The sequence below is a fragment of the Styela clava genome, chromosome 3 (assembly GCF_964204865.1).
Source record: "Styela clava chromosome 3, kaStyClav1.hap1.2, whole genome shotgun sequence".
Classification (NCBI taxonomy): domain Eukaryota; kingdom Metazoa; phylum Chordata; class Ascidiacea; order Stolidobranchia; family Styelidae; genus Styela; species Styela clava.
In genome coordinates, this window is record NC_135252.1 from 9,570,664 (window position 1) to 9,592,982 (window position 22,319).

The following is a 22,319-nucleotide window of genomic DNA, read 5'->3' on the forward strand; positions in this document are numbered from 1 at the left end:
TAACTCAGAGTCAATTGTGCATTGATATTTACGAAATATATGCACAATGGCAAACTTTTGTACATGCATAGAGTAATGAGCATGCTCATCCAAAAAATTTAAGTTTATTAAATTGGTGGTATGTGGGATTGCCACGTGTTTGATACAAATTGCACATTGAAATGAAAACAAAGAATGCCGCCATCGATAGGCGACAATGAATAAGGGAGCGTGCTCAAATATATTGACTCGAAGGTCTACTCTAAACCAGGTTCCACGGGTATGCAATCTTTCACAGTGAACCACCGGTACAGTGCCGCAGTATTCACGACTTCGCCCAACAACCAGATAGCAGCGAACGCGGAACCGTCACGAGGTGCGCAATTTTCAATATTGAAGACGCCATCACGCACAAAAAACGAACCCCTAGAGCCCACGGAAGTAACAGCCTTTTAGCGACAACAACAATTTTTACCCACTGAATCTTTCAAAGCAACAGGCGTATAAGTTTATCAGAAAAGCGATTTCTTCACAATAAGAAGCAAAGAAATACTAAAAAAATGATCAACAACAACTTAATACCACATGGTGCGCAATTTTTAATTTTGATGACGTCATCGCACACAAAAAAGATTCCCATAGATAGACCCCACAGAATTTTGGGAAAAAAGTAAAAGCCTTCTTTAACCACTGAAAATTTCAAAGTAATTGATCGGGTAGTTTATGAGAAAATCGATTATTTTCACAACAAGAAAAATGACTAACAAGAACAAAAACATAGTAACAAAACGATCCGTATGTATTCTTAGTATCCAAATAGTTGCATTTTGGTGAAAAGACGACTGTGATGGCACTGTATGAAAAATAAAGTCGTCGCAATTTCACAAAAGTTTAACACCTTTCGCGTGAGAAACGTTTAAATCGAATATCAAAGAGTTGCGACAGGATTTGGGTACATGCTCGATTTTTTTTTGACGCACACATCTGTTAACCGGAATATCATCATATGAAAACAAAAAAAAACTTGTGGTTCGTCTCTATATTTATCTGATTAAATTTGAATTATATTATTTGAACTATTTTTGAATGATTCTATTGTTTACAATTAGCGAACTGATTAAACGTCATCCTTTTCTACTAAGAAGGTGAACGATTGGTCGGCGAAACTTTGCAATAGGCCAGCGTCCAATACCCCGGCTCTTCTGCTGGTTCTCATGGGCGGTAACGGTATATCATTGGCAGGTTTCTTGGGCTTGGGCAATAAATTCGTCACCAGAATCGATTCCTGCATCAATCGAGAATCTAAACTGAAAAAATGGGTTCGTTCAACAAAATGCGTACAGATTTATAAACTGACCGTTAGTTAGTTCTTATCGGTACTGTTGAATATTATAGAAGTATACTCTTTTTTGTTTATTCTCTTAAGATGAGTGCAATGGCCCGAATGGTTACAGATTTGAGAGTTCGTTGGAGCTCAACAGTCTTGGGTTGAGAGTTCGTTGGAGCTCAACAGTCTCGGGTTCAAACCCCACACTGAAACAGGGTGTAATTATTATGTAGGCCATGCCGAACCGATAAGATTCGGTTCTATCCGAAAATAGTATATCTTTACGAATCTATTGAGGTCGTGTGGAGAGGCTTGTTCGGACTGAAAGCGTCCGAAAGCGTGAAAATTTTAACCGGATAATTCGTGTAATATGTGAATTCGCAGGTCCTAAACTAAATCAACCATTTACTACCACTATATTGTATACTTTTATCTGCGCCTGAGATAGATTTTACCTGCCTCCTGGTTTCATCACAGTGAGTTTCCTGCGTCGTATTGGTTCAATCAATGTCACACCACGTCGTATTGAAAACGTCAAACGTGGACCCATGTCGTCAACTAACGTGTTAAAATAATAATATTAGTGAGATCTTCGAGCGAAATAAACTTTGAATCCTTGATGAAACCCACGCTTTTAAATCAGTACGTGGCTAAAAACACACACCAAATTAAAACCATAGCTTCTTTAGTTGTTCTGAAATGCTTACTATTTACCGTGTTACCACATAGCCATCAGATTCTAAATGCTTTAATGTGGTATATTCTTTTGGTAGAATGGTAAAAAATACCTGTTATAGAGCAACGTTATTCGTTCCACTAAGAAAAATTTATATCTCGTTAAAAAGGCCGTAGCCGCATAGGTTGGGTCCAATTTAGTCGGCGCATAAGAGACCGTGTCCGAACGGATGCGTCAAAATGGTACATCGTACACTTTTCAGTAGGGCTTCATCAAAAATATGCCAAAGTATAACAATGTCACAAACGAAAAATTAGGGATAAAGTGTAAGCATTATTTTAAACTAATTTCAACTAAATGGGATTTACAATTCTGTCATTGATTGGAAATTTATATTTTATAAAACAACACATACATCCAAATGGAGATCCTCGTTTTTTTGTAAATTTGCTGGAATCCATATCCAAGTAATTGGGTAAATCAGCAGTTGCAAGTCTTTTTGACTTGGATTTCTTCTTCTTAGGTGAAGCCTGCGTTTGATCACCGCGATCAGATGGTTTTTCTTGTTCAAGACCTTTCTTCTTATTTCTCATTTCTTCGGCAATAACCGGAGTCATCTTCAATCCGTATATCATTCTATGTTTCTTTGACAATGTCGGGACATATCGATAATGTTCAGCACAAAATCTAGGACATTATAACAGAAAAGATTTTATTTAGGACAAATACAGACAGATTTGAATAAGAACATAGCCCATATTACTAACGCAGTACCGCTGCCATGGCGAAGGTTTATATGAACCCATTTACATCTCACGCATTCGAATTTAAATGAGAGTTACGCAATTCATACCACCAAGCCTGAGAATTATGTTCATCTTAATTCAAACGATTTAAAATGAAATTATCCACGATTATTTCTACCAACATTTCCAATTGTAGTTGTTTTTTATTTTTGATTAGTCTTTTTTTAGCATGGCGTCTGCTACAAACGTTTTTTTTTCTGTGAAATATCCGCAATAGCACAGATAACTGCATGGATGAGATTTTCAACTTTACTAGAGTCAATATTTGAAAAAAAAAATATTAAAACAAATTCCTGGTCGTACTTTACCTTTTCCAGAAATGAAGCAGCAAGGGGAAAACATAAATTGTAGCTTCATGGAACAGACCTCTGTCGATTAATCCGTTTTGAAGTGATTCGATTGTAATATCAGCTACTTCTGGTGGCACATTTACCTTAGAAAGAAGAGTAAAGCCGTCAGTATTATCTAATAAGCCAGCAAAGATCCCGATTGAACGGAAAGATCAGGCGTTGTTGGGGTACGACATTGAAAGACTACATTACAAAACGGTCTAAATTTGCCTGTTTTTTTCATATATGCAAGTTTGCTTTATCAATGTCCCGAGCCCTCAAAATTGCCGACAGAAGAGAGTTGCGAGCGTCCACCGACGCCAATTGATAGCGGTCGACACGATGGCTCCAAGTTCACAATGTTAAAGACACGGGTAAACAGGAAGAAATTCCACAAAAAAAATGTTCTTATTAGTTCGTGGTCCCTCTCAAAAAGTGACTCGATTAACAAAGGTATTTCAAGCCCCACCCAAACTGTAACTACTTACTGGTTTGTTATAAACTACAAACGATAAAATTTTCGGTGTGGTAAAGTCGATGGATGTAGATTAATCAGCTTTTACAAACAGGATTTGATGCGATAAAATATATGTTTAATTCGCACATTGAAATAAATTTTGGATACAGGGTAAGGCCAAAATATATATTGAGTGACCCTACGGATCTATTATGATATTCTCGAAAAAAAAATGTAAAAACACTCACCCTTAGCTTAGGAGGAATGTCGGATTCTAAGTAACAGCTAACAATTAAATTTGCTTTTGTTTTTAGCATGTTCCCTTCAAGTTCTAAATTTATCGAACGACTTCCGCTTTCATCACACGAATTCGCCATTGATTTATAACTAGAAATAAAATACAAAGTTATCGGGAATTTTACCATAATTTCCGTGTAATCCAAAATTGGTAAAGATGATAAAATATGTCAGTGATTATTACTGTTTTTTGTAAAAACATACGACAAATTAAACTAATGAAATGGAGGCACATTTGGCACATTTGGGAAGTAACAATAGTTAAAAAGCGTCTAAAGAAATGAATTTCACTATAAGACGACTGCATAAAGAGCAGGAAGTAAGTTAATTCCACATACGAAATGTTACCATTCTATATCTCTCCAAAAATGTAAATCGTTTGGTAAGAAATTGAAAGTAATGAGTTGTCCGTTAACAACACGCTGTTTTACTCCGTCATTTTCTTCTTCGTGTCGATAAAACATATAAGGAACTATTGTGCTTTCACTTCTATTTGCGATGAACTCTGTTAAAAATAATGTAACAATAGTTAGCACTGAATGTAAAGTTGTAGTAAGTTTGCAGTATATCATTCCATATGTACATGCTATTGGGCACGTAGTGTACTGTACATATTGTTCGTTTTTCTAATTTGCTGTTGTTATTGATGTTATTGTTAATGTTATAAAAAAATAGCCAACCGATCGATCGATTTTCAGTACTAGTTACTTTTATTTTTGAATATTTTTCCTCGAGTCTTACGGCTTATTTCACCCAACATTTTGTTCATTGCATAATGGAAATAATTTTATTACATGTTGGAACGCTTTTATATGATCTATACTTTTGTGTCCGCAAATTTAGATATTGGTGTATTGTACTATCTCATAAGTATATAGGAGCAAAATAGTACCAGCAATGGCAAAATTTGGAACAAACCAACGAACCGATTAACGAATATTACATATAGTGATTGATTCTCGAAGCCACACCAAAAACATTTGGGGGCTAAGGTACAGTATTCTGACTGTTGAAAACAATTCAATATTCACGACTCCGATATCCGACATAAGGTTTATAAACATTTATTTCCAATCACCCGAAGGTCCCGCGCTGTTAGGATGTCGATATCTAACATCTTCGTTTTCAATTTCACGTTCGAGATATTTTTCAAACATTTCAAACATATGTGGCTTCCTCATTGCACGAAGAAAGGACGCTGCTCGTTTGATAAAATCGTTGAAAACAACCCAGATATGTTTCTGTCAATGCAAATTGTTTAATTTAACATTATTTTTTTAATTGAATTTTCATATCCTAGAAATGACATACGGTCATACGTCATCTGACAAATAAGTATTCAATTCAAAATTTTGAATAACAAATGGTTGTGATGTTATATCATCATAAAATAAAAGGAAAAAGGTTCAAACGTTACATTTAACAACATATTATTCTTACAACATGCAGAAATTCATAAATTGGCTCAACTCGACAAATAATCGACGAGTTACTAAATACTAGAGACATCATCCCTAAAGGTGTGGTCAGTTAGGAATAGGAATGGATACATGACCACAATCGCCTTTCGAGTAGTCTCATTCGCGGAGAACGAATGGGGCAGAAACTAGCCGAACAGCAACGACATGTTCTATTCCGTGTCAGTAAAAAGAACGAATTATCCACTACTTTTTTTTATTATAAATACACTTATGTAACAGTCATCTATGCCTTCTATGCTATTCTTATTAGAGTTAAAATGATTCATACCAGTCTCCTGTTTCGTGACAATTGGGTTCTTGCGATGTACGACTTATCCGTTATTTCCAGATCAGATGGATAGACTGTTCTCTCTTCGAACGTTTCTGCATATCTTCTGAACCAACGTTCTTCAAGGACACGCCCGATTATAGATTGCGCAGAAAATAACATTGATGTTGTTACAACATCCAAATAAGGAATTTCTCTGTGATAAATATAGAATAATAAATATATCGTTAAAGCAAAATTATGGTGAAAAAACTGACGGAGTGTGAGTGTACCACAAGGCTGTCCATTCAGTACAGTCGTATTGAGCATATATATTTATTTCTGAATTTAATTCCATCCCATTTATATGTATATAGCCAAATACTGCAGTTTGCGATTCACTATTCGTATGAATGTTGCGAATCTATTTGTCAGTGTAAAGCGACCCCTGACAAATATCACAGCTGCACGAGTACTTACAGCATCTGTCACCAGAAATCAAATGTTTAATATATGAATTTTTTTTCAGGAAGGTATGACCTGAACTGTGCCGTTGGATAATCTATCTATTTTGTGTTCCTAGCATTCGTTTTTTGCATTTAACTTACCGCCAATTTTCGAATTGGTAAACATCGGGACACCGCTAGCGTTCAGCTTTTCCCAAATTGTAACCCAACAGGAATCCCCTTACACATGTACAATATAGATTTAAGAAGATGAACTACAAACAGTGCGAATTACTTGATAATATCTGCGTTGCATTGAAGTAATTTAGTTGCTGGAACCTTCGGATTGTGAAAATATTTTTTGATGATACCACGAGCTTTCACTTGTCTAGATTTTAATTTATCAGCAATTCTTAAATTTTCCACTGCATTCCAGAAACTCAGTGCAAGATCAGCACGATGAGCTTTCAAATATCTTTTGAAGAATTGAAAGTGAACTGTATCTTTCAGAACTTCTTGGAAATGCCTGGAAGTAATATAAATAATTCTTGTTAATTTAAATCAAAATAATGTAGCATTTTCGATGCTAATTTCATCAATTTCCCTTTACACGACGTTTCCACGCCTTCCACATGAAGAAGGCAATATCGACAATTAAAATAAACAAGTGGAATTCCGTAATAAGTCACTGTATGTATCTTTAACTCCGATAACAATGGAAGCTATAACAGGATAAGTAGTCAATATGTATATAAAAAATATTTCTCATTTATCTACATAACATTAGAAAGATTGACTATTTTACTTGGGTCGTATGACAGGTCGTTTCATAAGTTGTCCTCCTTTTTTCAAAGGGTGATAAAGAGTTGCAGACTGAAGTCTTCTATCGAACTGAATTTTAACGGAAGTTTGCAGACCGAGTGGATTGGTAGGATCTGGATATTGCTTTACTGAACGCGCAGCCAATTCCTTCAAATCTATAGGCGGTTCTGAAATTTGAATTAGAGAACTCGTAGCGATGAAACCCCAAAAAACATTCACAAAGTAAGAGTTACGTTCATCAATGGTTATCGATTATTTCAGTCGGTTGACCTTCTCATCAGCTCACAAAATTAGCGCTGTATAGTTTTAAAATACAAGTTGGCCATACCACGTTGGTTCTCTAATTTAGACTGAGGAACCTAATTTAAACTGAGGAACTGTAATGAGTGCAGATTTTTTTTATGTTTAAATCACTGTGGATTGTACTTAATAATACCAGTCAACACTACTCCATTCGGTGCAAATCTGATTGTAACAATCACTACAAATCAATTCTTTGATACCTCGACTGTCACTATCTGAAAAAAAGATACACAAAAATTTTACTTCGAATGCACTTTGGTTCAGGTGGAGGGTCAACGCATCCGTCATCGTCACTCTCATCACTGGATATTCGATCAGTAATACAAGGATCCCGACCATCTGAAATTGTTTTATAAATATTTTACGTCAAATCAATCATTTAGAGTCGACATTTTTGTCCATATAAATAAACGGGCGTCAACGATTGCTTGCAAGTCTTCCATCAGCACCCTTGCTACTTTGATGATTTGATCAAGCTTGTATACAGAGGCAATATGCATCGAAAATGTTTATTGGTCATACCCAGTTCAGCTCACCTGGCAAATTAATTTCAATTATAAGTCGCAGTGACCTCGACATTCTTGAATTCATTTCTATTTGGAAATTCTCTTCCATATCAAATGAGGTGCTTAAATCGTAAGTGTCTTTTCCCAATTTGCCAATTGGAGGCAAAAACGGTGGTCTCTGACGCATTTCGTCCTTTTTAAAAGCCTTTGAAAGGAGTTTTTGAAGCGTTGCGTTATATACAATGAGGATAATTCAAGTAACTAGTGCATTGCCTTCCACTAAAAAGCATTTTAAAACTTCTAATACATTTAATTTTTGTACTCCTCTTTTTACGGAATTCTTGTGAATTATTTCATTGTGGAAGAAATCAGTCTTAGTTTAAGTCTATACTATATGATAAATAATAATCGATTGAACAGCAATATAAACCAGAAACATCAGCGCTGATATGGCTGATCCTTGTCTGATGCGACGACATAAGTAAATATCCCGTATAAACCTACCGCTGCGTTGAGAAATGATTGTGTTTCTTGCTGACAAAATGCTTCGTGTGCATACTTTAAATCTTCCATAACCTCCTTCTGTAATTTTCTGATTTGCCATGGCATTTCTTGCATTTCAGGAGACAAGCAATTCATAATCGCTTCTTCTCGAAGGGATTCTGGAGCTTCGATTCGACAAGGAGACGTATGCAACAGATATTGAGTAACTATTGATTGCATCTGAAATTTACGAAAGTTGTACAATTATCTCAAAAATTTAAGAGTTATTTTGATTGAATTGAAAAACTCGATGAACGCTTTGGGCAGACAAAACAAGGTCTTGATATCACTACCAAAAGAGGCAAGCACTGTTCAATAAGCAATCCTCATAGAATGGGTGCCATTCTTCTTTATGTATATATATATATTTCCCCAAGTCGAACAGAAAGATCACCTATTTTCGATAACTCTTTTTTGTGAACGCGAGCAATGATGAATCAGGCAAGGAATTGCGTAAAAAAGTTTAATCAAAGCGAATACAAAAATATAGGAATATGAGGGGTCTCTTACCGACTGCATAAAACTATTGAACGACATATTCCCATATTGAAAATCTTGTCTTGTTTTTTCCACGTCTAACCAGAATCTGAGATAGGAAACCATTTCTTCGTTGTCAGTCGTCACAAGGAACGTGCGGAATGGCTGTGAGGCGCATTGGTCAGATTGCAGGGCGAGAATCAGCCTTCGATTTTCTGGTCGTGACCGATATGCAATGTCTTTCTCCATTGTATATTCTCGGGGCGACACGGTAGGCACGATCATAACGGCTCTGTTGAATATATAAACAATAAGAATAAAAAGTCTTCAACTTATTAGTCTTTACACCGACCTCTGAATGATAAAAGGTCTTAGATTTTAGCTTGAAGCAGTTTTGATTCATACCCACGTAACTGTAAACATAATTATGTATCGATATCATTGAACTGAACTATGTATATTGTACGTAAAATATTGCAAAGCCATTTAAAAGAATACAACGAAAACAAACAAATGTGTCACAACGGGGGAAAATACAATATCCCATATTAATTCGATAATTAGGATCATGTCAAGACCAATCTGGAACTCTTGAGATGCAGCAATACTTTTCCAATTTCGTTATACAATATACAAATTTGGTCATTTTTTATGTCTTTGAGTTTTAGCTATAATCTGTCACTCACGTTAAAGATGCAAGTTTTGTTGCGCGTCTGTGCGTTCTGCGATCTTTGACTTGTTTTAAAGATTTTTGATCGAGCTTTTTTGACTTTTTCGAATCTGAAGAGTCGACAGATCTTGCTGATTTGTCGGCAGGCGTTGGAGCATCACCGGACAGACTGAAAGTTAGGGTTGTTATCTAAAAATACATTTCATTTTATCAACTCAACTCGAATATCGCACAAATAGTCAGTAGGAAGATACACAATATTAATTTCTATCTAAATATATAGATGAAATTTGTCAGGTATAAGTGTACCTCAAGGAAGTCGACTAGGTACATGGTTGTTTGTTTTATTTAATTAAGAACCTTAGATTAATGTTATACGTCTCAGACAGTAACTGCACATTATTGACGTGGCTACAATAACTATACTCGACATAGACATATATTTTTTCGTTTTTACAGTCGCATATCGGCAACATTAAAGACTGTAAAGGCTGGAAATCGAATTTCTTTAGCGATCCAATCCCATTTGAAATCATGCTTCGCTATACTATATCAAGCACACACGAATCGTTATCCATGAACAATAACATCACCAACAGTATTTCAAGTGATAGAGGTAGTAATGTTTAGGATTGTTAATTGATAGCAAAATAGCAACTTACTTTGTTCTTTTTTGGTTTATTTTTGGCGACGATACGACGTTTTTTCACTGAAGTTACGGTAATATTGGATCCAACAGAATCTTGTGATGGAGTCCGATTTAAGCTCGAAGGTCTTCTTAGTTTTCCCATTTTGCCAAAACTCATTCTAAATGTATCGAGTGTTTGATTTATCAGTAAAGAGTATATTGCGTTTTTTGTTGATTAATTGCAGGTTATGGAACCCATGCTCACCACCTCACTTGGGTGTGATAAATTGAGTACCCAAATCGAACTGGGAAGATTCCGGTGTTTCTTAATTAAATATCAGCTCCAACGTATTAGTTGTTTTGTTCGGGAGTAAAAATATAGTGTTTCTTATGATAGCATGATGTAAACAATTTTGTTCAGATGGAACGTGATATTTTTGTATGTCATCTCATGAATTTTGTTTTCTTGTCGGGATATTTCGACAGAATCCACTTACGTACTTGAGGTTGTGAGTGGTTAAAGTCGAAGAATTATCAATGCGTTATCAGGTATTGGAGATGATGCCACATTTGAGTCATCAGAATAAAATTAGTTTAATTCCTAATAAATATTTTCACCTGCTTGTCATTGACTTGAGACTTCCAAGAGATGAAGCATCAGACTGCCTTTCATTCATTCTTCGCGAAAGTTCATCTAACGATAGATCCCACATAGAAGGAGACCTAAGGTATTAGTGATATAGTTAGGATAAGATTATAACATATATTCCCGGGGAGACGAAAGCCGATAAGGCAATTTAATCATATAACGAACGACGGCTTCTCGTCTGGTTACCAGGTTGGGTATGGGATTAGTCAGCAAGTTATTTGTTTCAGATGCATGGACTTTATGGGGAGGAAGCCGTGCCGACAAGCGGTTACGTGAACAACCTCACGGCGGAAAGAAGTGGGTCGATTCTCTAGCACATAAATATCCAACACGGGATTAAAACCTGTGAACCCACAGAGAGTAACCAAAGGTGCAACGTTTAGCACAATGCGGCACACTGCCGAGTTTAAGTTTTCAGGCAATCTATCATTACAAGAGAAAGGATAATGTTATTTGAGAGCAATGTTTAAATATATGGTCACGAAGTTCGCGCACCAGTAGCGGTGCGCGAAAGGATTGGAGGACACGGAAGGGGTCAAGCAATACGGGATTAATATCGGGCCAAGTAAGATTTAGAGGAAATTTGAAAACAGGAAAAAAAAGTTATAGCCTTCTAGCTACTAGGCCTACTTCCATCTTTAAATACTGAAAATTTGCAATCGATTCTTTCATCAATTGCAAAGAAAAAAGAGATAATTTTTCTCAACAATACCAACAACAATAATTTAGCAAAACGGGGTCCATTTCGTGTCCAAGAATACAAAACCTGTTAAACAAGTCTGGTCTTTCCATTTCCGACCCATCCTGCATCGGTAATGAAGGTGGCGAAAGACTATTTGAACCAGGCAATTTCAGTGCCGCTTTGAGCAAAGATTTCCCCCCTGTCATTTCCATACCACCGAATGGAGAATGTTTAGGAACTTGTTTAAAATCTGGCAAGGGTCCTCCACCATCGAAAGCTTGACGTAACTCTTCCTCGTCATCGTCGAGCAAGATTTTCTAAGTGAAGCGGAAAAATTAGATTTGAACACAGAAGATTAATTTTTTTTTATTTTTTATACCTGAAATAGAGAATGAAATGCAATATTATCTCAGTTCCAAAACTTTTTCCAGAATAATATATTCATGGATACAACATAACATATGTGATAAAAAATACACCAATTTAGAATGATCCTTACTAACTTTTATTCTGTAATTTTTGTAACACTTACAAGGCCAACCACCACAACAAGCTTAATATGTATTTGGCAAAACGATCCATCGTGCTCAATAAGGAACTTTTGCTCAATAACCAAATTGTAAACGAAGTATATTGATGCAGTCGCGCCATTGAATGTCGTACCATAATAATGACGTATGGTAATAATACGATAACCATACAAAAACCGAACAAAAGCAAGAGCGACAAAATTTGACTACTCATCACTTGCATTTTACCGTAAATCTTTCATGAAAACAATTCTCACCTGTCGATCTATATTTTTCTTTCCTTTGGCAAATAGTTTGACTTGGTCAGATGACATACTTGGTCTTCGATAGGATTCTTTTACCAACAATTCTTCGAACTTTAAATTTCGTTTATGAATTGATCTTTTTCTGTGCCTGTCTTTAAATCTAAACTTCTTTTCTTTCTTGTTTTTTCTAGAAAACTCGTTAAAAAGTTTAATTTCCATGCAGATGTAGCGATATGCACACTCAAGATAGCATTGAAATAAGTAAGTACACTTACCGTTCTGAAACCTGTATGCTATTTAAAACTTACTAATATAACACCAAAGATGAATTTTTGTCCTTCAAGAGATGCAATCACTATATAGTGACTTGATATATTGTAAATACAGTACCTATAGCTGTCATGAACACCTTCCCAACTCTCAGCGCTATCGCTACCCCCTGACGACTTTTTCTCACTCTTATCTGCCTTACTGCCACTGTCGGAACTTTCGGTGTCATCGTCTTTCCGGGATTCACCAGATTTGAGAGAACCTGTAACTCTATTTGCACGACGTTCTCTCGAACGAGCCTTTCTCTTTTCCATTTTTCTTTTATACTCTTCCTCGTCCTCACTTGAAGATGCACTACCGGACGACCCACCTTTCACTGATTTATCAAGGCGGCCTTCGGAACTGCTGCTTGACACTCCGGGAGGGGGGTGTTCGCTGAATGAAACGCCTTTTCGGCCTAAGTGAAAACACTCGTCAGTGACATCCGAGCATACCTTACAATCGGTTTTAAAGATTCCAGAACAAAAAATACATCAGTGTAAAAATACACTTTTTGGTACTAAGAAAGTAGAAACGCTAATATTTCCAAGTTTTTTTTTAAATATATCTGTGTAATGAAATATAATATTAATATATATAATAGCTCCGATGGCTCTGATGGGCTCACCAGAACTCATACTAGAAAGTGTTTACAGTCTGAACAACAGCTAATGATTAAAGAATGAATTATTAATATAAACTCGTTCTCTCTAAATCCAAAGATCTTGAAGTAAAGCCGATTTACAACTAATAGAAACATTTTCAAAATTTAGTTAATTTATGAATATACCTCCACCATAAAAAGCCCCTTTTCCTAACTATACCACAATACCTCGTTTACGTTCAGATTCCGGAACTTTCTGGTCATCGATGATTTCTGACTTCTGAAATAATTGCATTAATTAAATGATAATTAAACGTTATATTTATCATATTTATTTTATTGAGAACAGAAGCTTTACCTCTTTCTTGTCGCTGTCGGATTCTGACTTGAGCTTGTCGGCATGAGCTTGCTTTTCCTCATTGTCTGTCGGAGTAACTAACATTACTTATTAACAATGTTGCAAACGGGGCAAAAGCAGTACTCGCCGCGCGTAAGAAACACATTCGCCATAAGGACAGTGGTATGTATGCGTGGGCCATCTAGCTTCAAATCTTATACGGAAGGTTATAATTATTAGTTGTGCGAGATTGCTCGTTGTCAAATTATGATTTCGACTTACAATCCAACCACATCATAAATCTATAACGTTTAGCTGGTTTATGTCTATACTTCCACACCATACAGACTGTTCGGTGAACAAAAGTCGTCTTCTCGCTCGAAAATTTATGAATACTTTGACATACAAGTTCATTTGCAAAATTAATTATTAATAAAAACGCGTTTTTCGTAGAAATCAATTGTAACAATCGGCAGCAGCAGTAGTTCGTGAAAAAAATCACTGGATCAAATGCTACGTCAAAATTTATAAAACATATTATATAGTATACCATGGTATAGTGAATTTTAATTGAAATGTCAACTGCTATAGGAGTTATATATCAAGTGTTATATTAGGACCTGCTTGATTGTTATGTATATTTTAATGTATATTTATATATTTTTACCTTCTACGTGTTCTTCGGCAGATCGTTCTGTCTCAGTATCAATTTTTGATTCAGACTGCTCTGTACTTGACTCGGACGACGATTCCTCGGCAGTAAGCACAATTCCCCCTCGCAGATACTTTTTAGCCAAATTCAAATTACTTTCTTCTTCTTCATTCAAAACCAGAGGGTTTTGTGCCAACAAATAACGAGGCATCCAATAATCTTTCAAGCGACTAGCGCAAAGCTTCAAAAAAAAAGATGATATACTTTTATGATTCTGATCAATAAATTGTTATATTCCGTTAAAAAAGAGAATAGAGAAGTTGTAAAAAATCGTTAAATTGACCTCTTTTTGTATGTAATCATTATCGAAGTCACAGTAGTGCAAGGTTGGCCATTAAAAGCAACTCTGATACTAGAAAACATCAAAAAAGTGCGTTTTGTTGACCCATACTCTATGAAATACTGCATTTAATCAATTGAATATACTGATATTCCATTCCCTGACATTTCACTAGGTTTGTTCATGAGTAAATTGTGCACACAAGTAAAAGCGCGACCATTCTATAGACGGCTCGATCATGTTCTAACAAACTTGAATATCAACATTCTTTTTAATTTCAATAAAGTATATTCAGAATCAACTCACTCTTTGGAGACAGATGGTAAATGTGATGTCGTATGTCTTTGCGTCTTTCGCAATCCCGAGAGTGCGATGTGATGACGGCAAAGTGTCCCAAGCAAGGTCGAGTAAATGCTGAGGCATCGCAGATTCACCATTTCCGGTAAAGTATTTCTCTTTAATAGCATTAAAAACTTCCATGGAAGAACTCGATCGTTTCTTCACATTGTAGTATCTGAGGTTAAAATAAAGTATTAAAAACATAGTATGAAGTTACATAATCCATACACAATTGTGTGAAATATGTGACACGGGCCTTGGAACACATTCGAGCGTTAAAATTTTTATAGAAGTTTGCTCAAACCAAGTTCATTAGTTCTCAACGGAAAATGAAAAGAATTATTGACAGATAAAATTGCAAGAGGCCAACATAGCGACAAGATCTATTAAATATTTATTTTGCGCAGAATACGCAAAGAACAAAACGTGAAATGTAATGTAAGCTCTATCGTGTCAATAAGCAGCGAGATAGACATGCATCAGATCCAGTGATGTCTAGTATAAATAATCAGGCGATCTCAGAGAAAAAAAATACTCACAGGCGTTCCGAATCCAGCCAATACTGATACAGTTTGTCACCAGCATCGCTTTTTTCGCGTAAAAATTTTCGGAACTTACGAATGGATGACACCCGACCGAGACATTTTTTTTGTAACCATGTCAATGCTTTGTGAACTTCTCGTCCAGCTGATTGTCAACAAAAAAAGTACTACAAACAAATCCGTCGAAACTTTACTAATATCAAAAAGTCTATGTAGTTCACGAACTTTGAAACAAAATTCATTTATTCAAGAGCTTATTGTTGTATACAAAATTTCAACTTGAAACACTCGCCCCAAGAAACTTTCTCTTTTCTAAAATTGCCTCCTGTGTAACAGTTTAACAATTCTCTATACGATTTAGTATAGATATATGACTGAATTTGAATATCGTTATGACAATACGCTTCTGGTTTTAGTGTGCAGATATGCGTTCATCAACCAACAGTAACTTTTTGAAATATCAATTATTCTATTCGGTAATAGAAAGTCGGGTTATAATGAAAATTAGTAGGCTACTGTATTTTACCCCAAAGTGTGGAGGCTATGAATATTACTCATAAAAAACTTGCTGACAAATAAGTATTTGGTAGTAGTAACCTAAAATTAATTGAACAAACCTTCCGTCTTTAATACTCGACCACGTTCTTTTATGAAGGAATGTCGAATAAGGTAATTGCATAAGCGATATTCGCCAGAAAAACGACTGTTCAAGAAAAGATTCAGACGTTTTCTCCACAACCATTCTACCAATCCGTTGTTATTGAGTGACTGTAATTTTCATAAAGTATGAATGAATTTTATAACGTTGATTGTGTGATCCACAACAATTAATGTGCGAATGGTTCCATCTCAAGAAACGAGCTTTAATTAAAATATGAAAAAACATGTCCGAATCACATGTAAACGCTACTATTGCTTTAAATTGGACAATTTGTATTGAACATGTCAAAATTTGTCAGAAAATGTATGCTTTCAATACCTTCAGTTATACCTGCTATGCTGCTAATATAATGTCTGCTAAATAGGACAGATAAACCTATCCCAGCTTTATTGCCTAACCAACAGCAATCGTGTATGTTCTAAACACGTGCAGGTAGATATGATTACAAATACCTAAATGAACTATATAGAAATATTGTTAATGCGATTTTTAGTAGAACAACAACACGGTAAAAAATTAAATATCTTACATATTTGTTTCCTGGTAATGGAGGATGGAGAATGAATCTCTGCCGCTTTTTACTGTAAACAACTAATTGTGCAAATGCCTGAAAATTAGGAATAGATTATGTAGCAAAAGATTCAGATATTTTGACAAGCCAAATCATGAACAAGTGGAAAGATATAAAATATGACTTTCAGGCCTACATCATCGGTATTTTCCATGATGCGACTAATCACTCACTTTGGAACAACTACCACATTATTAACCGTCAAATTGAAAATGAGGAATAATAATATGAATAGAAAAACACGTACTGGCAGGCATATAAATTTGTTGAAATAGTCGATAAATTCATCTTCTTTCAGAAGTTTTCTAAAATCGCCCAATGTTATTGACGTCCCTGAACAAAACAGACGTATGTCACATGATATGTATTTTGCAATTGTGTGATTCAAGATCTTGAAGATGCTGTAAGAATTACACTATTGGAGAGTTGTGTGAAATATTTTGAAAAAGGACAAGCAGGGCAGACCACGTCAATTGCACGAATGTCCGTTATCATATACTTAGTTTGGGATTTACATCGGAAGAGAGATAGGACAACAAGACGATTTTATCAGATGGCCTATCATAACCTCTTTTTAGGTTACCGGACCAGGTTGAATATGGAAATATGAATGAAGTTATTTATCCAATTTATTGAATGAAATCCATGGACCTGTATGGCTGAAGGAGCAGTCACCGACATACAGTCACATGAAACACAAGCAACACCGTGAAATCTAGCAATCCTCTCACACAGAGTCTAATATTCCGCGGGATTCGAACCAGTATTCGCCAATTGTCGAGGCTTTTAATCAGTAGGTAAGTTACTGCACCATGACTTTAAACCCTTCGTAAGATACTAGAATGCAGTTTTTCTTTTAGCTAAAAGCATATTGAAATAAGAAACAAGTACCTGATCTGGACATCCCGAAACCTTGCCAGCGTCTGTTTCAGTGCCTACCAGTTGGAATTGCGTTCTCCAATGTTTACAAATTACTTCCAATCAACATTTGACCCCAATCATTGTGACATCATAAATACATCTCTTTGCTCTTTTGCGACACAAAGTGGCCAATAATCCGTCTCCGAGACAACGGCTTGTTAGCATTTTCACTATTCGATAATCGGTGCACTTGTACGCGTCTGGCTTGCGAGGCTTTTATTGCAGCGACTGCGTTCCTTCGCTCATTTGTGCAATTGGTGGCAGGAAGGATGCTTGCTAACAGTGGTCAAATGTGGTTTTACCACGCACCTTCGAAGAGAACAGAAAAACCTCAAAAACTTGCCCCTGCTGCGTCTCAGATTCCAGGTCTTGCTGCTCTAGATCCCCTTGATCAGGAAGCATGGGAACGCGAAGTTGGCATCAAGTGAGTTGAATTTATAGAAATATTCTGATAACAGTAATAGCCACATTTATTTGTTTGTGTGTCAGTGCTCTTTAATATTGTAACGTTACCTAAGTGTAGTTTTTCATGGCTTGGTTTTTCTTAAAGCTTTCATGGCTTAATGAGTATGACTATTGTCGCAACTTTATAACATTCCACTCCCCACATTATCTTTGCATGAGGTTGTAGGTATTGGTCATGATCAATGTAATTGTTGAAAGTACAACAGCCCGAAAGTTTAATACTATTGTGTATTTCGTTTGTTAAGTTTGACCCAAGCCTCATTTAATTGGGCTTGTGTTTTTATGTGTGTGTTGGTGGGCAGGCACATGAGACACTTCATGTTTTGAACCTTTTTATAGGTTTTTCTTGCCCTCCAGAATTCTCCATTTTTAATTTATGTATGTTTCTGGAGTTTTCGGAATAAACTATCTATCTATTTAAGGTACCATATGTTTGTATGTTAAAATAATTTACTGAATTAAGCAAATTGCAACTTTTCCGAGTCTTAGTATTTCTATGTCTTTAATTATACAAGGAGTTTTTTTTTGTACTCGAGATACATAAAATAAGTGGTTTGCAATATATACAAACTTGAGTGCAATGAAAGCGCTTTTCCAAGTACATAAACACAGGTCAGCATGTTTGGATTCGAACCAAAAATAGTTAACTATGATAATACTGTATGCGCTGCTTAACTTGTTGACAGGTTTACATAATGCAAGATTTATGTATGAATTATTAACTTATAACACAAGTTTTATCTAAGTATCTAAACTTTAGCCTTAATACTATAATATGATTAATAATTGTTATTCATTTCAGGAGTCAGAAACAAGCCAAGGAATCAGATTCTCACTATATTAGGCTTGCCAAGCAGGGAGGAAGAAAAAATCTTCTAACATTTCGTGACATAGTAAGTCTTCAATTTTGTAACCGTTCATTACAATTGTGTTTGAAAAATATAGCGTAACCTATAATATGGTACAAATGTAATGAAATTATATATTCAATTTGTATGGTATTTTGAACAATGAAATTAGAAAGTTCAGTTATCAGAAATAGGATAATTGTTAACTGATATCAAAATTATTTGTAGAAACCACCATCAGAAGAAATTCAACCTTATCCAAGAGTTGATTGGTTTGATCATCATGACTGTGACCCAGAAAAAGACAAAAGAATGTAAGTTAATTACCTGCTATAAAAAGTAATAAAAATAAATTTTTCTTTGCTTTCATTGATTTTTACTGCATTGCAAATAAGCATTATAGTGGTTAAAGGGGAAATCTAGCAACTAATTATGCATATTCTCAAGAGATCTCTTTTTCCCAATGTGATAACCTTGTATGACTCACATACTTAGTAGTTAATTTTGATTTTGAATAATATTAAAAAGAAAACTTGTAGTCAATCAGGAAGATAATAAGGAGATGTATACACTTTCTACTAAAATATGGCTAATCATTTCCTCTATTTTTGTTGCTGTACATATGCACTATATGTTATATATTGGGTTATAATACAAATCAGTAGCAAAATAAATCATATCCTATATTAAAAATATCATCACTGATACTGCTTACTGCACAAACCATTATTGTTTTGGTGTCTTAAAATAATTCTGTAAAATTCATATCTTCAGTAAAATAATTCAATTTATACAAAGATTATCACAATCAACATGGCAACCACCTGAATATATGGTACACGATTATGAAACTACTGAGAAGGATAAGATGATGGAAGATGAAGAAATTGTTGGCAGAGCTAAGCCAAGACGTGCCCCTTTCTATTCTGACAATATGTCGGCATGGTCAAGGCCGGAAGAAGATAACCCTAAAGTACGATATTTATCAATTTATTTTTTAAAATCACAATAGAAACAAATAAGTGCACCGGCTTATAACATATCAATTAACAAAGTTCCTAGTTGTTGGTTTTATGATATTGAAATATTTATTTGTTTGGGATGGTATAATACAGTCATATTAATGAGATTTCTTCAACTGCAAGATTCAATGTTTTATGTGCTAAATCTAAAGTAAATAATAATAATAAACTGACTTTTACTATTTCTTTCAGCGAAATAAGAAGAGGAAGAGTCAAATTAAGGTTGACAAACTACCAGAACTTCCCTTAAAGTAAAGCAGATTTGCATTTTATTTGTGGAAACACTTTTTTCTATTTCCAATAGAATGAGGAATTAACGGATTTGATTTAATTGTAGACAATAAAGTCAAATTATCAGGCTGATATTTTTTTGATATATGTATTTAATAGGTTGAATAAACTGAAATGGAAAATTTTTAGTTGTTAATTTTATATTGAATGAAAATGATTGATTGTATACAAAACAAATTTATTCAAAACTGCAGTGCAAAACTGCAGTAAATTCAACTTTTTTTTCTAATATATTTAACATAACTTTTTTCCTTCAATTTTTCACTCTTATATTATCTATATAAAGGCTCACTTTGTACTCAATATACCCAATCAGAGGCTATTTCAAAGTAATTATTACTGTTCACAGAACACAGAAATCACCTCCTGTAGCATTCTCAAAATTAATTGGTGGAGAATATGGAACAGAATGGTATAGAAAGCAGGCTACACAAGGACAAAGCAAGGCCAAATTTACACAATATCAATCTGGGAAAGGTAATTTTTTTTAAATATTTTTCAAATAACTCAATCTATGATCATTTCAGGTAGAATATCCTAATAGCACAGTGAATACTATACTAATATGCAGGCAGAAAAATCAACGACCACTAGACAGAAAAACATTTTAGATTACAAAAATCTTTTTTTTTTTTAATTTCCATAAAGCAAAATTTAATACCATTAGAGTCTTCCCAATATGGATTGCGCAATTTTGAATATCTCAAAATTATAATCAATATCTACAGATGATCAGTAATATAGCATTGGGTGGCCTTAATGTATAGGGTGCAGTGCAGACATTGCACATTGGGAATATCTAATGTTAAAATTTTTTCTAACCAGGATACTTAAATATGACTGAATATCAACAAAATATTTGCCGAAAAGTTATACCACCAAAAAAATTGAAACCAATATCAATGCCACAACAGAAAAAAGAAACAGAAACAAATCAAGAAAAACCTATGTTCAAACTAAGCAAGTAAGTCTTCTGGTTTATTTCATCTAGTATTTCAGTAATGTATTTATTTGTGCAGTGATCAGTGGTTAGAGCTTTGCACTCCACTATGTTGGCATTGTAGGTTACAGATATAGAATTCAAACATCATGATCGAGCAGGCAATGCCGAACTGAGATTCTAGTCCTAAAATTAGCAGCTTTTCAAAAATAATTGTCCGCTTGTGAAAGTCTTTGTTCAGAGCGGGAGCCCTATACAAATATAGAGTAGGAATTTACATATTTATCCCGAGGTAGAGAAAAGCACTATGATGTCTTAATCATTGCAAACCACGGCCTCTCGTCCGATTACCAGTCGATGTTGGGTATGGGATTAGTTAGGCAGTTGTTTTAGATGCATGGACTTGATGGTGGACGAAGCCGTAACCGACTACCCTAAGGGGGTGCGGAGTTCAGCAATCCTCTCTCACATACCATAATTATCTCCCAGAGGATTCTAACCAGCGAACCTATGCAGGGTAATCGGAGGTGCAGTGGTGAGCATATTCCTAACGCTTAGCACGATTTGCCACACCGCCGAGCCCAGCACAGCAATTATTCTGTATAAAACTCAATCTCAAAAAATTTGATCTCAGATTGATATATGATTTACCATATTGAGTTAATTTAAATTAATTTGTATGTGACGTTCGTTAAATTTTCTCGTTTTTTATTTTCAGATTTAGTAAAGTGGAATCAAAATTGAATACTGTACCTCACGAAACGTGAAGCAATTACTTTGTTTCTGTTATCCAACTTTACTTCACCTGCCTTATCCCAAAGGTTTTAGTGTTGCAATGCATTCAAATTTTTGTAATATTTTATCAGATACATCGAAGCTTCATTTCTATGCAGATAATTTTTTTTTTGCACAAATGATAAGCAGTGGTTGATAGTGGTTGACAATATCCCACTGTATGTATTTAGGAAATATTGTCATCATTACTGTGGATACTTGGCCCCCTATTGTGACAATTAGCCATTTCTGCTTTTGTTTAATTCATTTTATGCCTTGGTTCTTAACCATATATTCGTTTTATCGGTGTATCACCTAAGGGCTTCCCTAATAAGATAAACAAGAATATGAATGTTATTGCATGTTTCATTGCATTTCTGTACTTAGTGTTGAGTGTGTGAATGTCCCCAAGTGTACTTCAGATATTTTAAAAATGTTGTGTTGGTTATAGTTATATTATATACCATTTGTCTATAAGAGTGTCTTTTTGTTTCATAAAAAAACAAATAAAAATTACTTGGTATCTGTGTATTGTTTATACTCACAACACAATGAAGTTGAATGGACATTCAACAGATTCTTATATAAATTGGTGAAACAAAT

The 22,319-nt window shown here is 35.0% G+C and overlaps 2 protein-coding genes across 4 annotated transcripts; one reads left to right on the top strand and one right to left on the bottom strand.

Moving 5' to 3' along the window:
• Positions 1–1,003: 1,003 nt before the first annotated feature.
• Positions 1,004–17,428, bottom strand: LOC120341884 (uncharacterized). 3 transcript variants are annotated; one of them, XM_039410447.2, is made up of 29 exons: positions 17,347–17,428; positions 16,703–16,788; positions 16,414–16,491; positions 15,841–15,991; positions 15,221–15,368; positions 14,649–14,856; positions 14,018–14,243; positions 13,372–13,436; positions 13,242–13,293; positions 12,491–12,827; positions 12,113–12,287; positions 11,410–11,642; positions 10,613–10,717; positions 10,029–10,173; positions 9,383–9,555; positions 8,730–8,988; positions 8,181–8,399; positions 7,707–7,881; positions 7,414–7,509; positions 6,851–7,034; positions 6,341–6,571; positions 5,621–5,816; positions 4,950–5,112; positions 4,220–4,376; positions 3,823–3,961; positions 3,097–3,221; positions 2,398–2,669; positions 1,762–1,864; positions 1,004–1,286 (listed from the first exon to the last, which is right to left on the bottom strand). In XM_039410447.2, the coding sequence occupies exons 1-29, from the start codon at positions 17,357–17,359 to the stop codon at positions 1,097–1,099; spliced, it is 4,704 nt and encodes a 1,567-aa protein (XP_039266381.2). In that variant the 5' UTR covers positions 17,360–17,428; the 3' UTR covers positions 1,004–1,096. The 3 variants fall into 3 exon arrangements, with proteins under 3 accessions (XP_039266381.2, XP_039266382.2, XP_039266379.2); XM_039410448.2 differs by having other exon boundaries at positions 1,004–1,281; positions 13,372–13,448; XM_039410445.2 differs by having other exon boundaries at positions 13,372–13,448.
• Positions 17,429–17,543: 115 nt separating this feature from the next.
• LOC120341930 (uncharacterized protein C7orf57 homolog) lies at positions 17,544–22,239 on the top strand. The gene is made up of 8 exons (XM_039410531.2): positions 17,544–17,800; positions 18,644–18,734; positions 18,918–19,003; positions 19,488–19,662; positions 19,904–19,962; positions 20,352–20,479; positions 20,828–20,966; positions 21,661–22,239. Exons 1-8 carry the CDS (start codon positions 17,646–17,648, stop codon positions 21,707–21,709), a joined length of 882 nt encoding a protein of 293 aa, XP_039266465.2. The 5' UTR covers positions 17,544–17,645; the 3' UTR covers positions 21,710–22,239.
• The last annotated feature ends 80 nt before the right edge of the window (positions 22,240–22,319 follow it).

What these genes read in the sequence shown, in the direction of transcription:
- LOC120341884 (XM_039410445.2), bottom strand. An exon ending in GGTGTTCATGACAGCTATAG is followed by an intron (nt 12,288 to 12,490) that starts GTACTGTATTTA and finishes CGAGTTTTCTAG; the next exon opens with AAAAAACAAGAAAGAAAAGA. An exon ending in CGACCTGTCATACGACCCAA is followed by an intron (nt 6,572 to 6,850) that starts GTAAAATAGTCA and finishes TATTACTTCCAG; the next exon opens with GCATTTCCAAGAAGTTCTGA.
- LOC120341930 (XM_039410531.2), top strand. Translation starts at nt 17,646, where the DNA reads ATGCTTGCTAACAGTGGTCAAATGTGGTTTTACCACGCACCTTCGAAG. An exon ending in GAACGCGAAGTTGGCATCAA is followed by an intron (nt 17,801 to 18,643) that starts GTGAGTTGAATT and finishes TATTCATTTCAG; the next exon opens with GAGTCAGAAACAAGCCAAGG. An exon ending in CCAGAAAAAGACAAAAGAAT is followed by an intron (nt 19,004 to 19,487) that starts GTAAGTTAATTA and finishes ATTTATACAAAG; the next exon opens with ATTATCACAATCAACATGGC.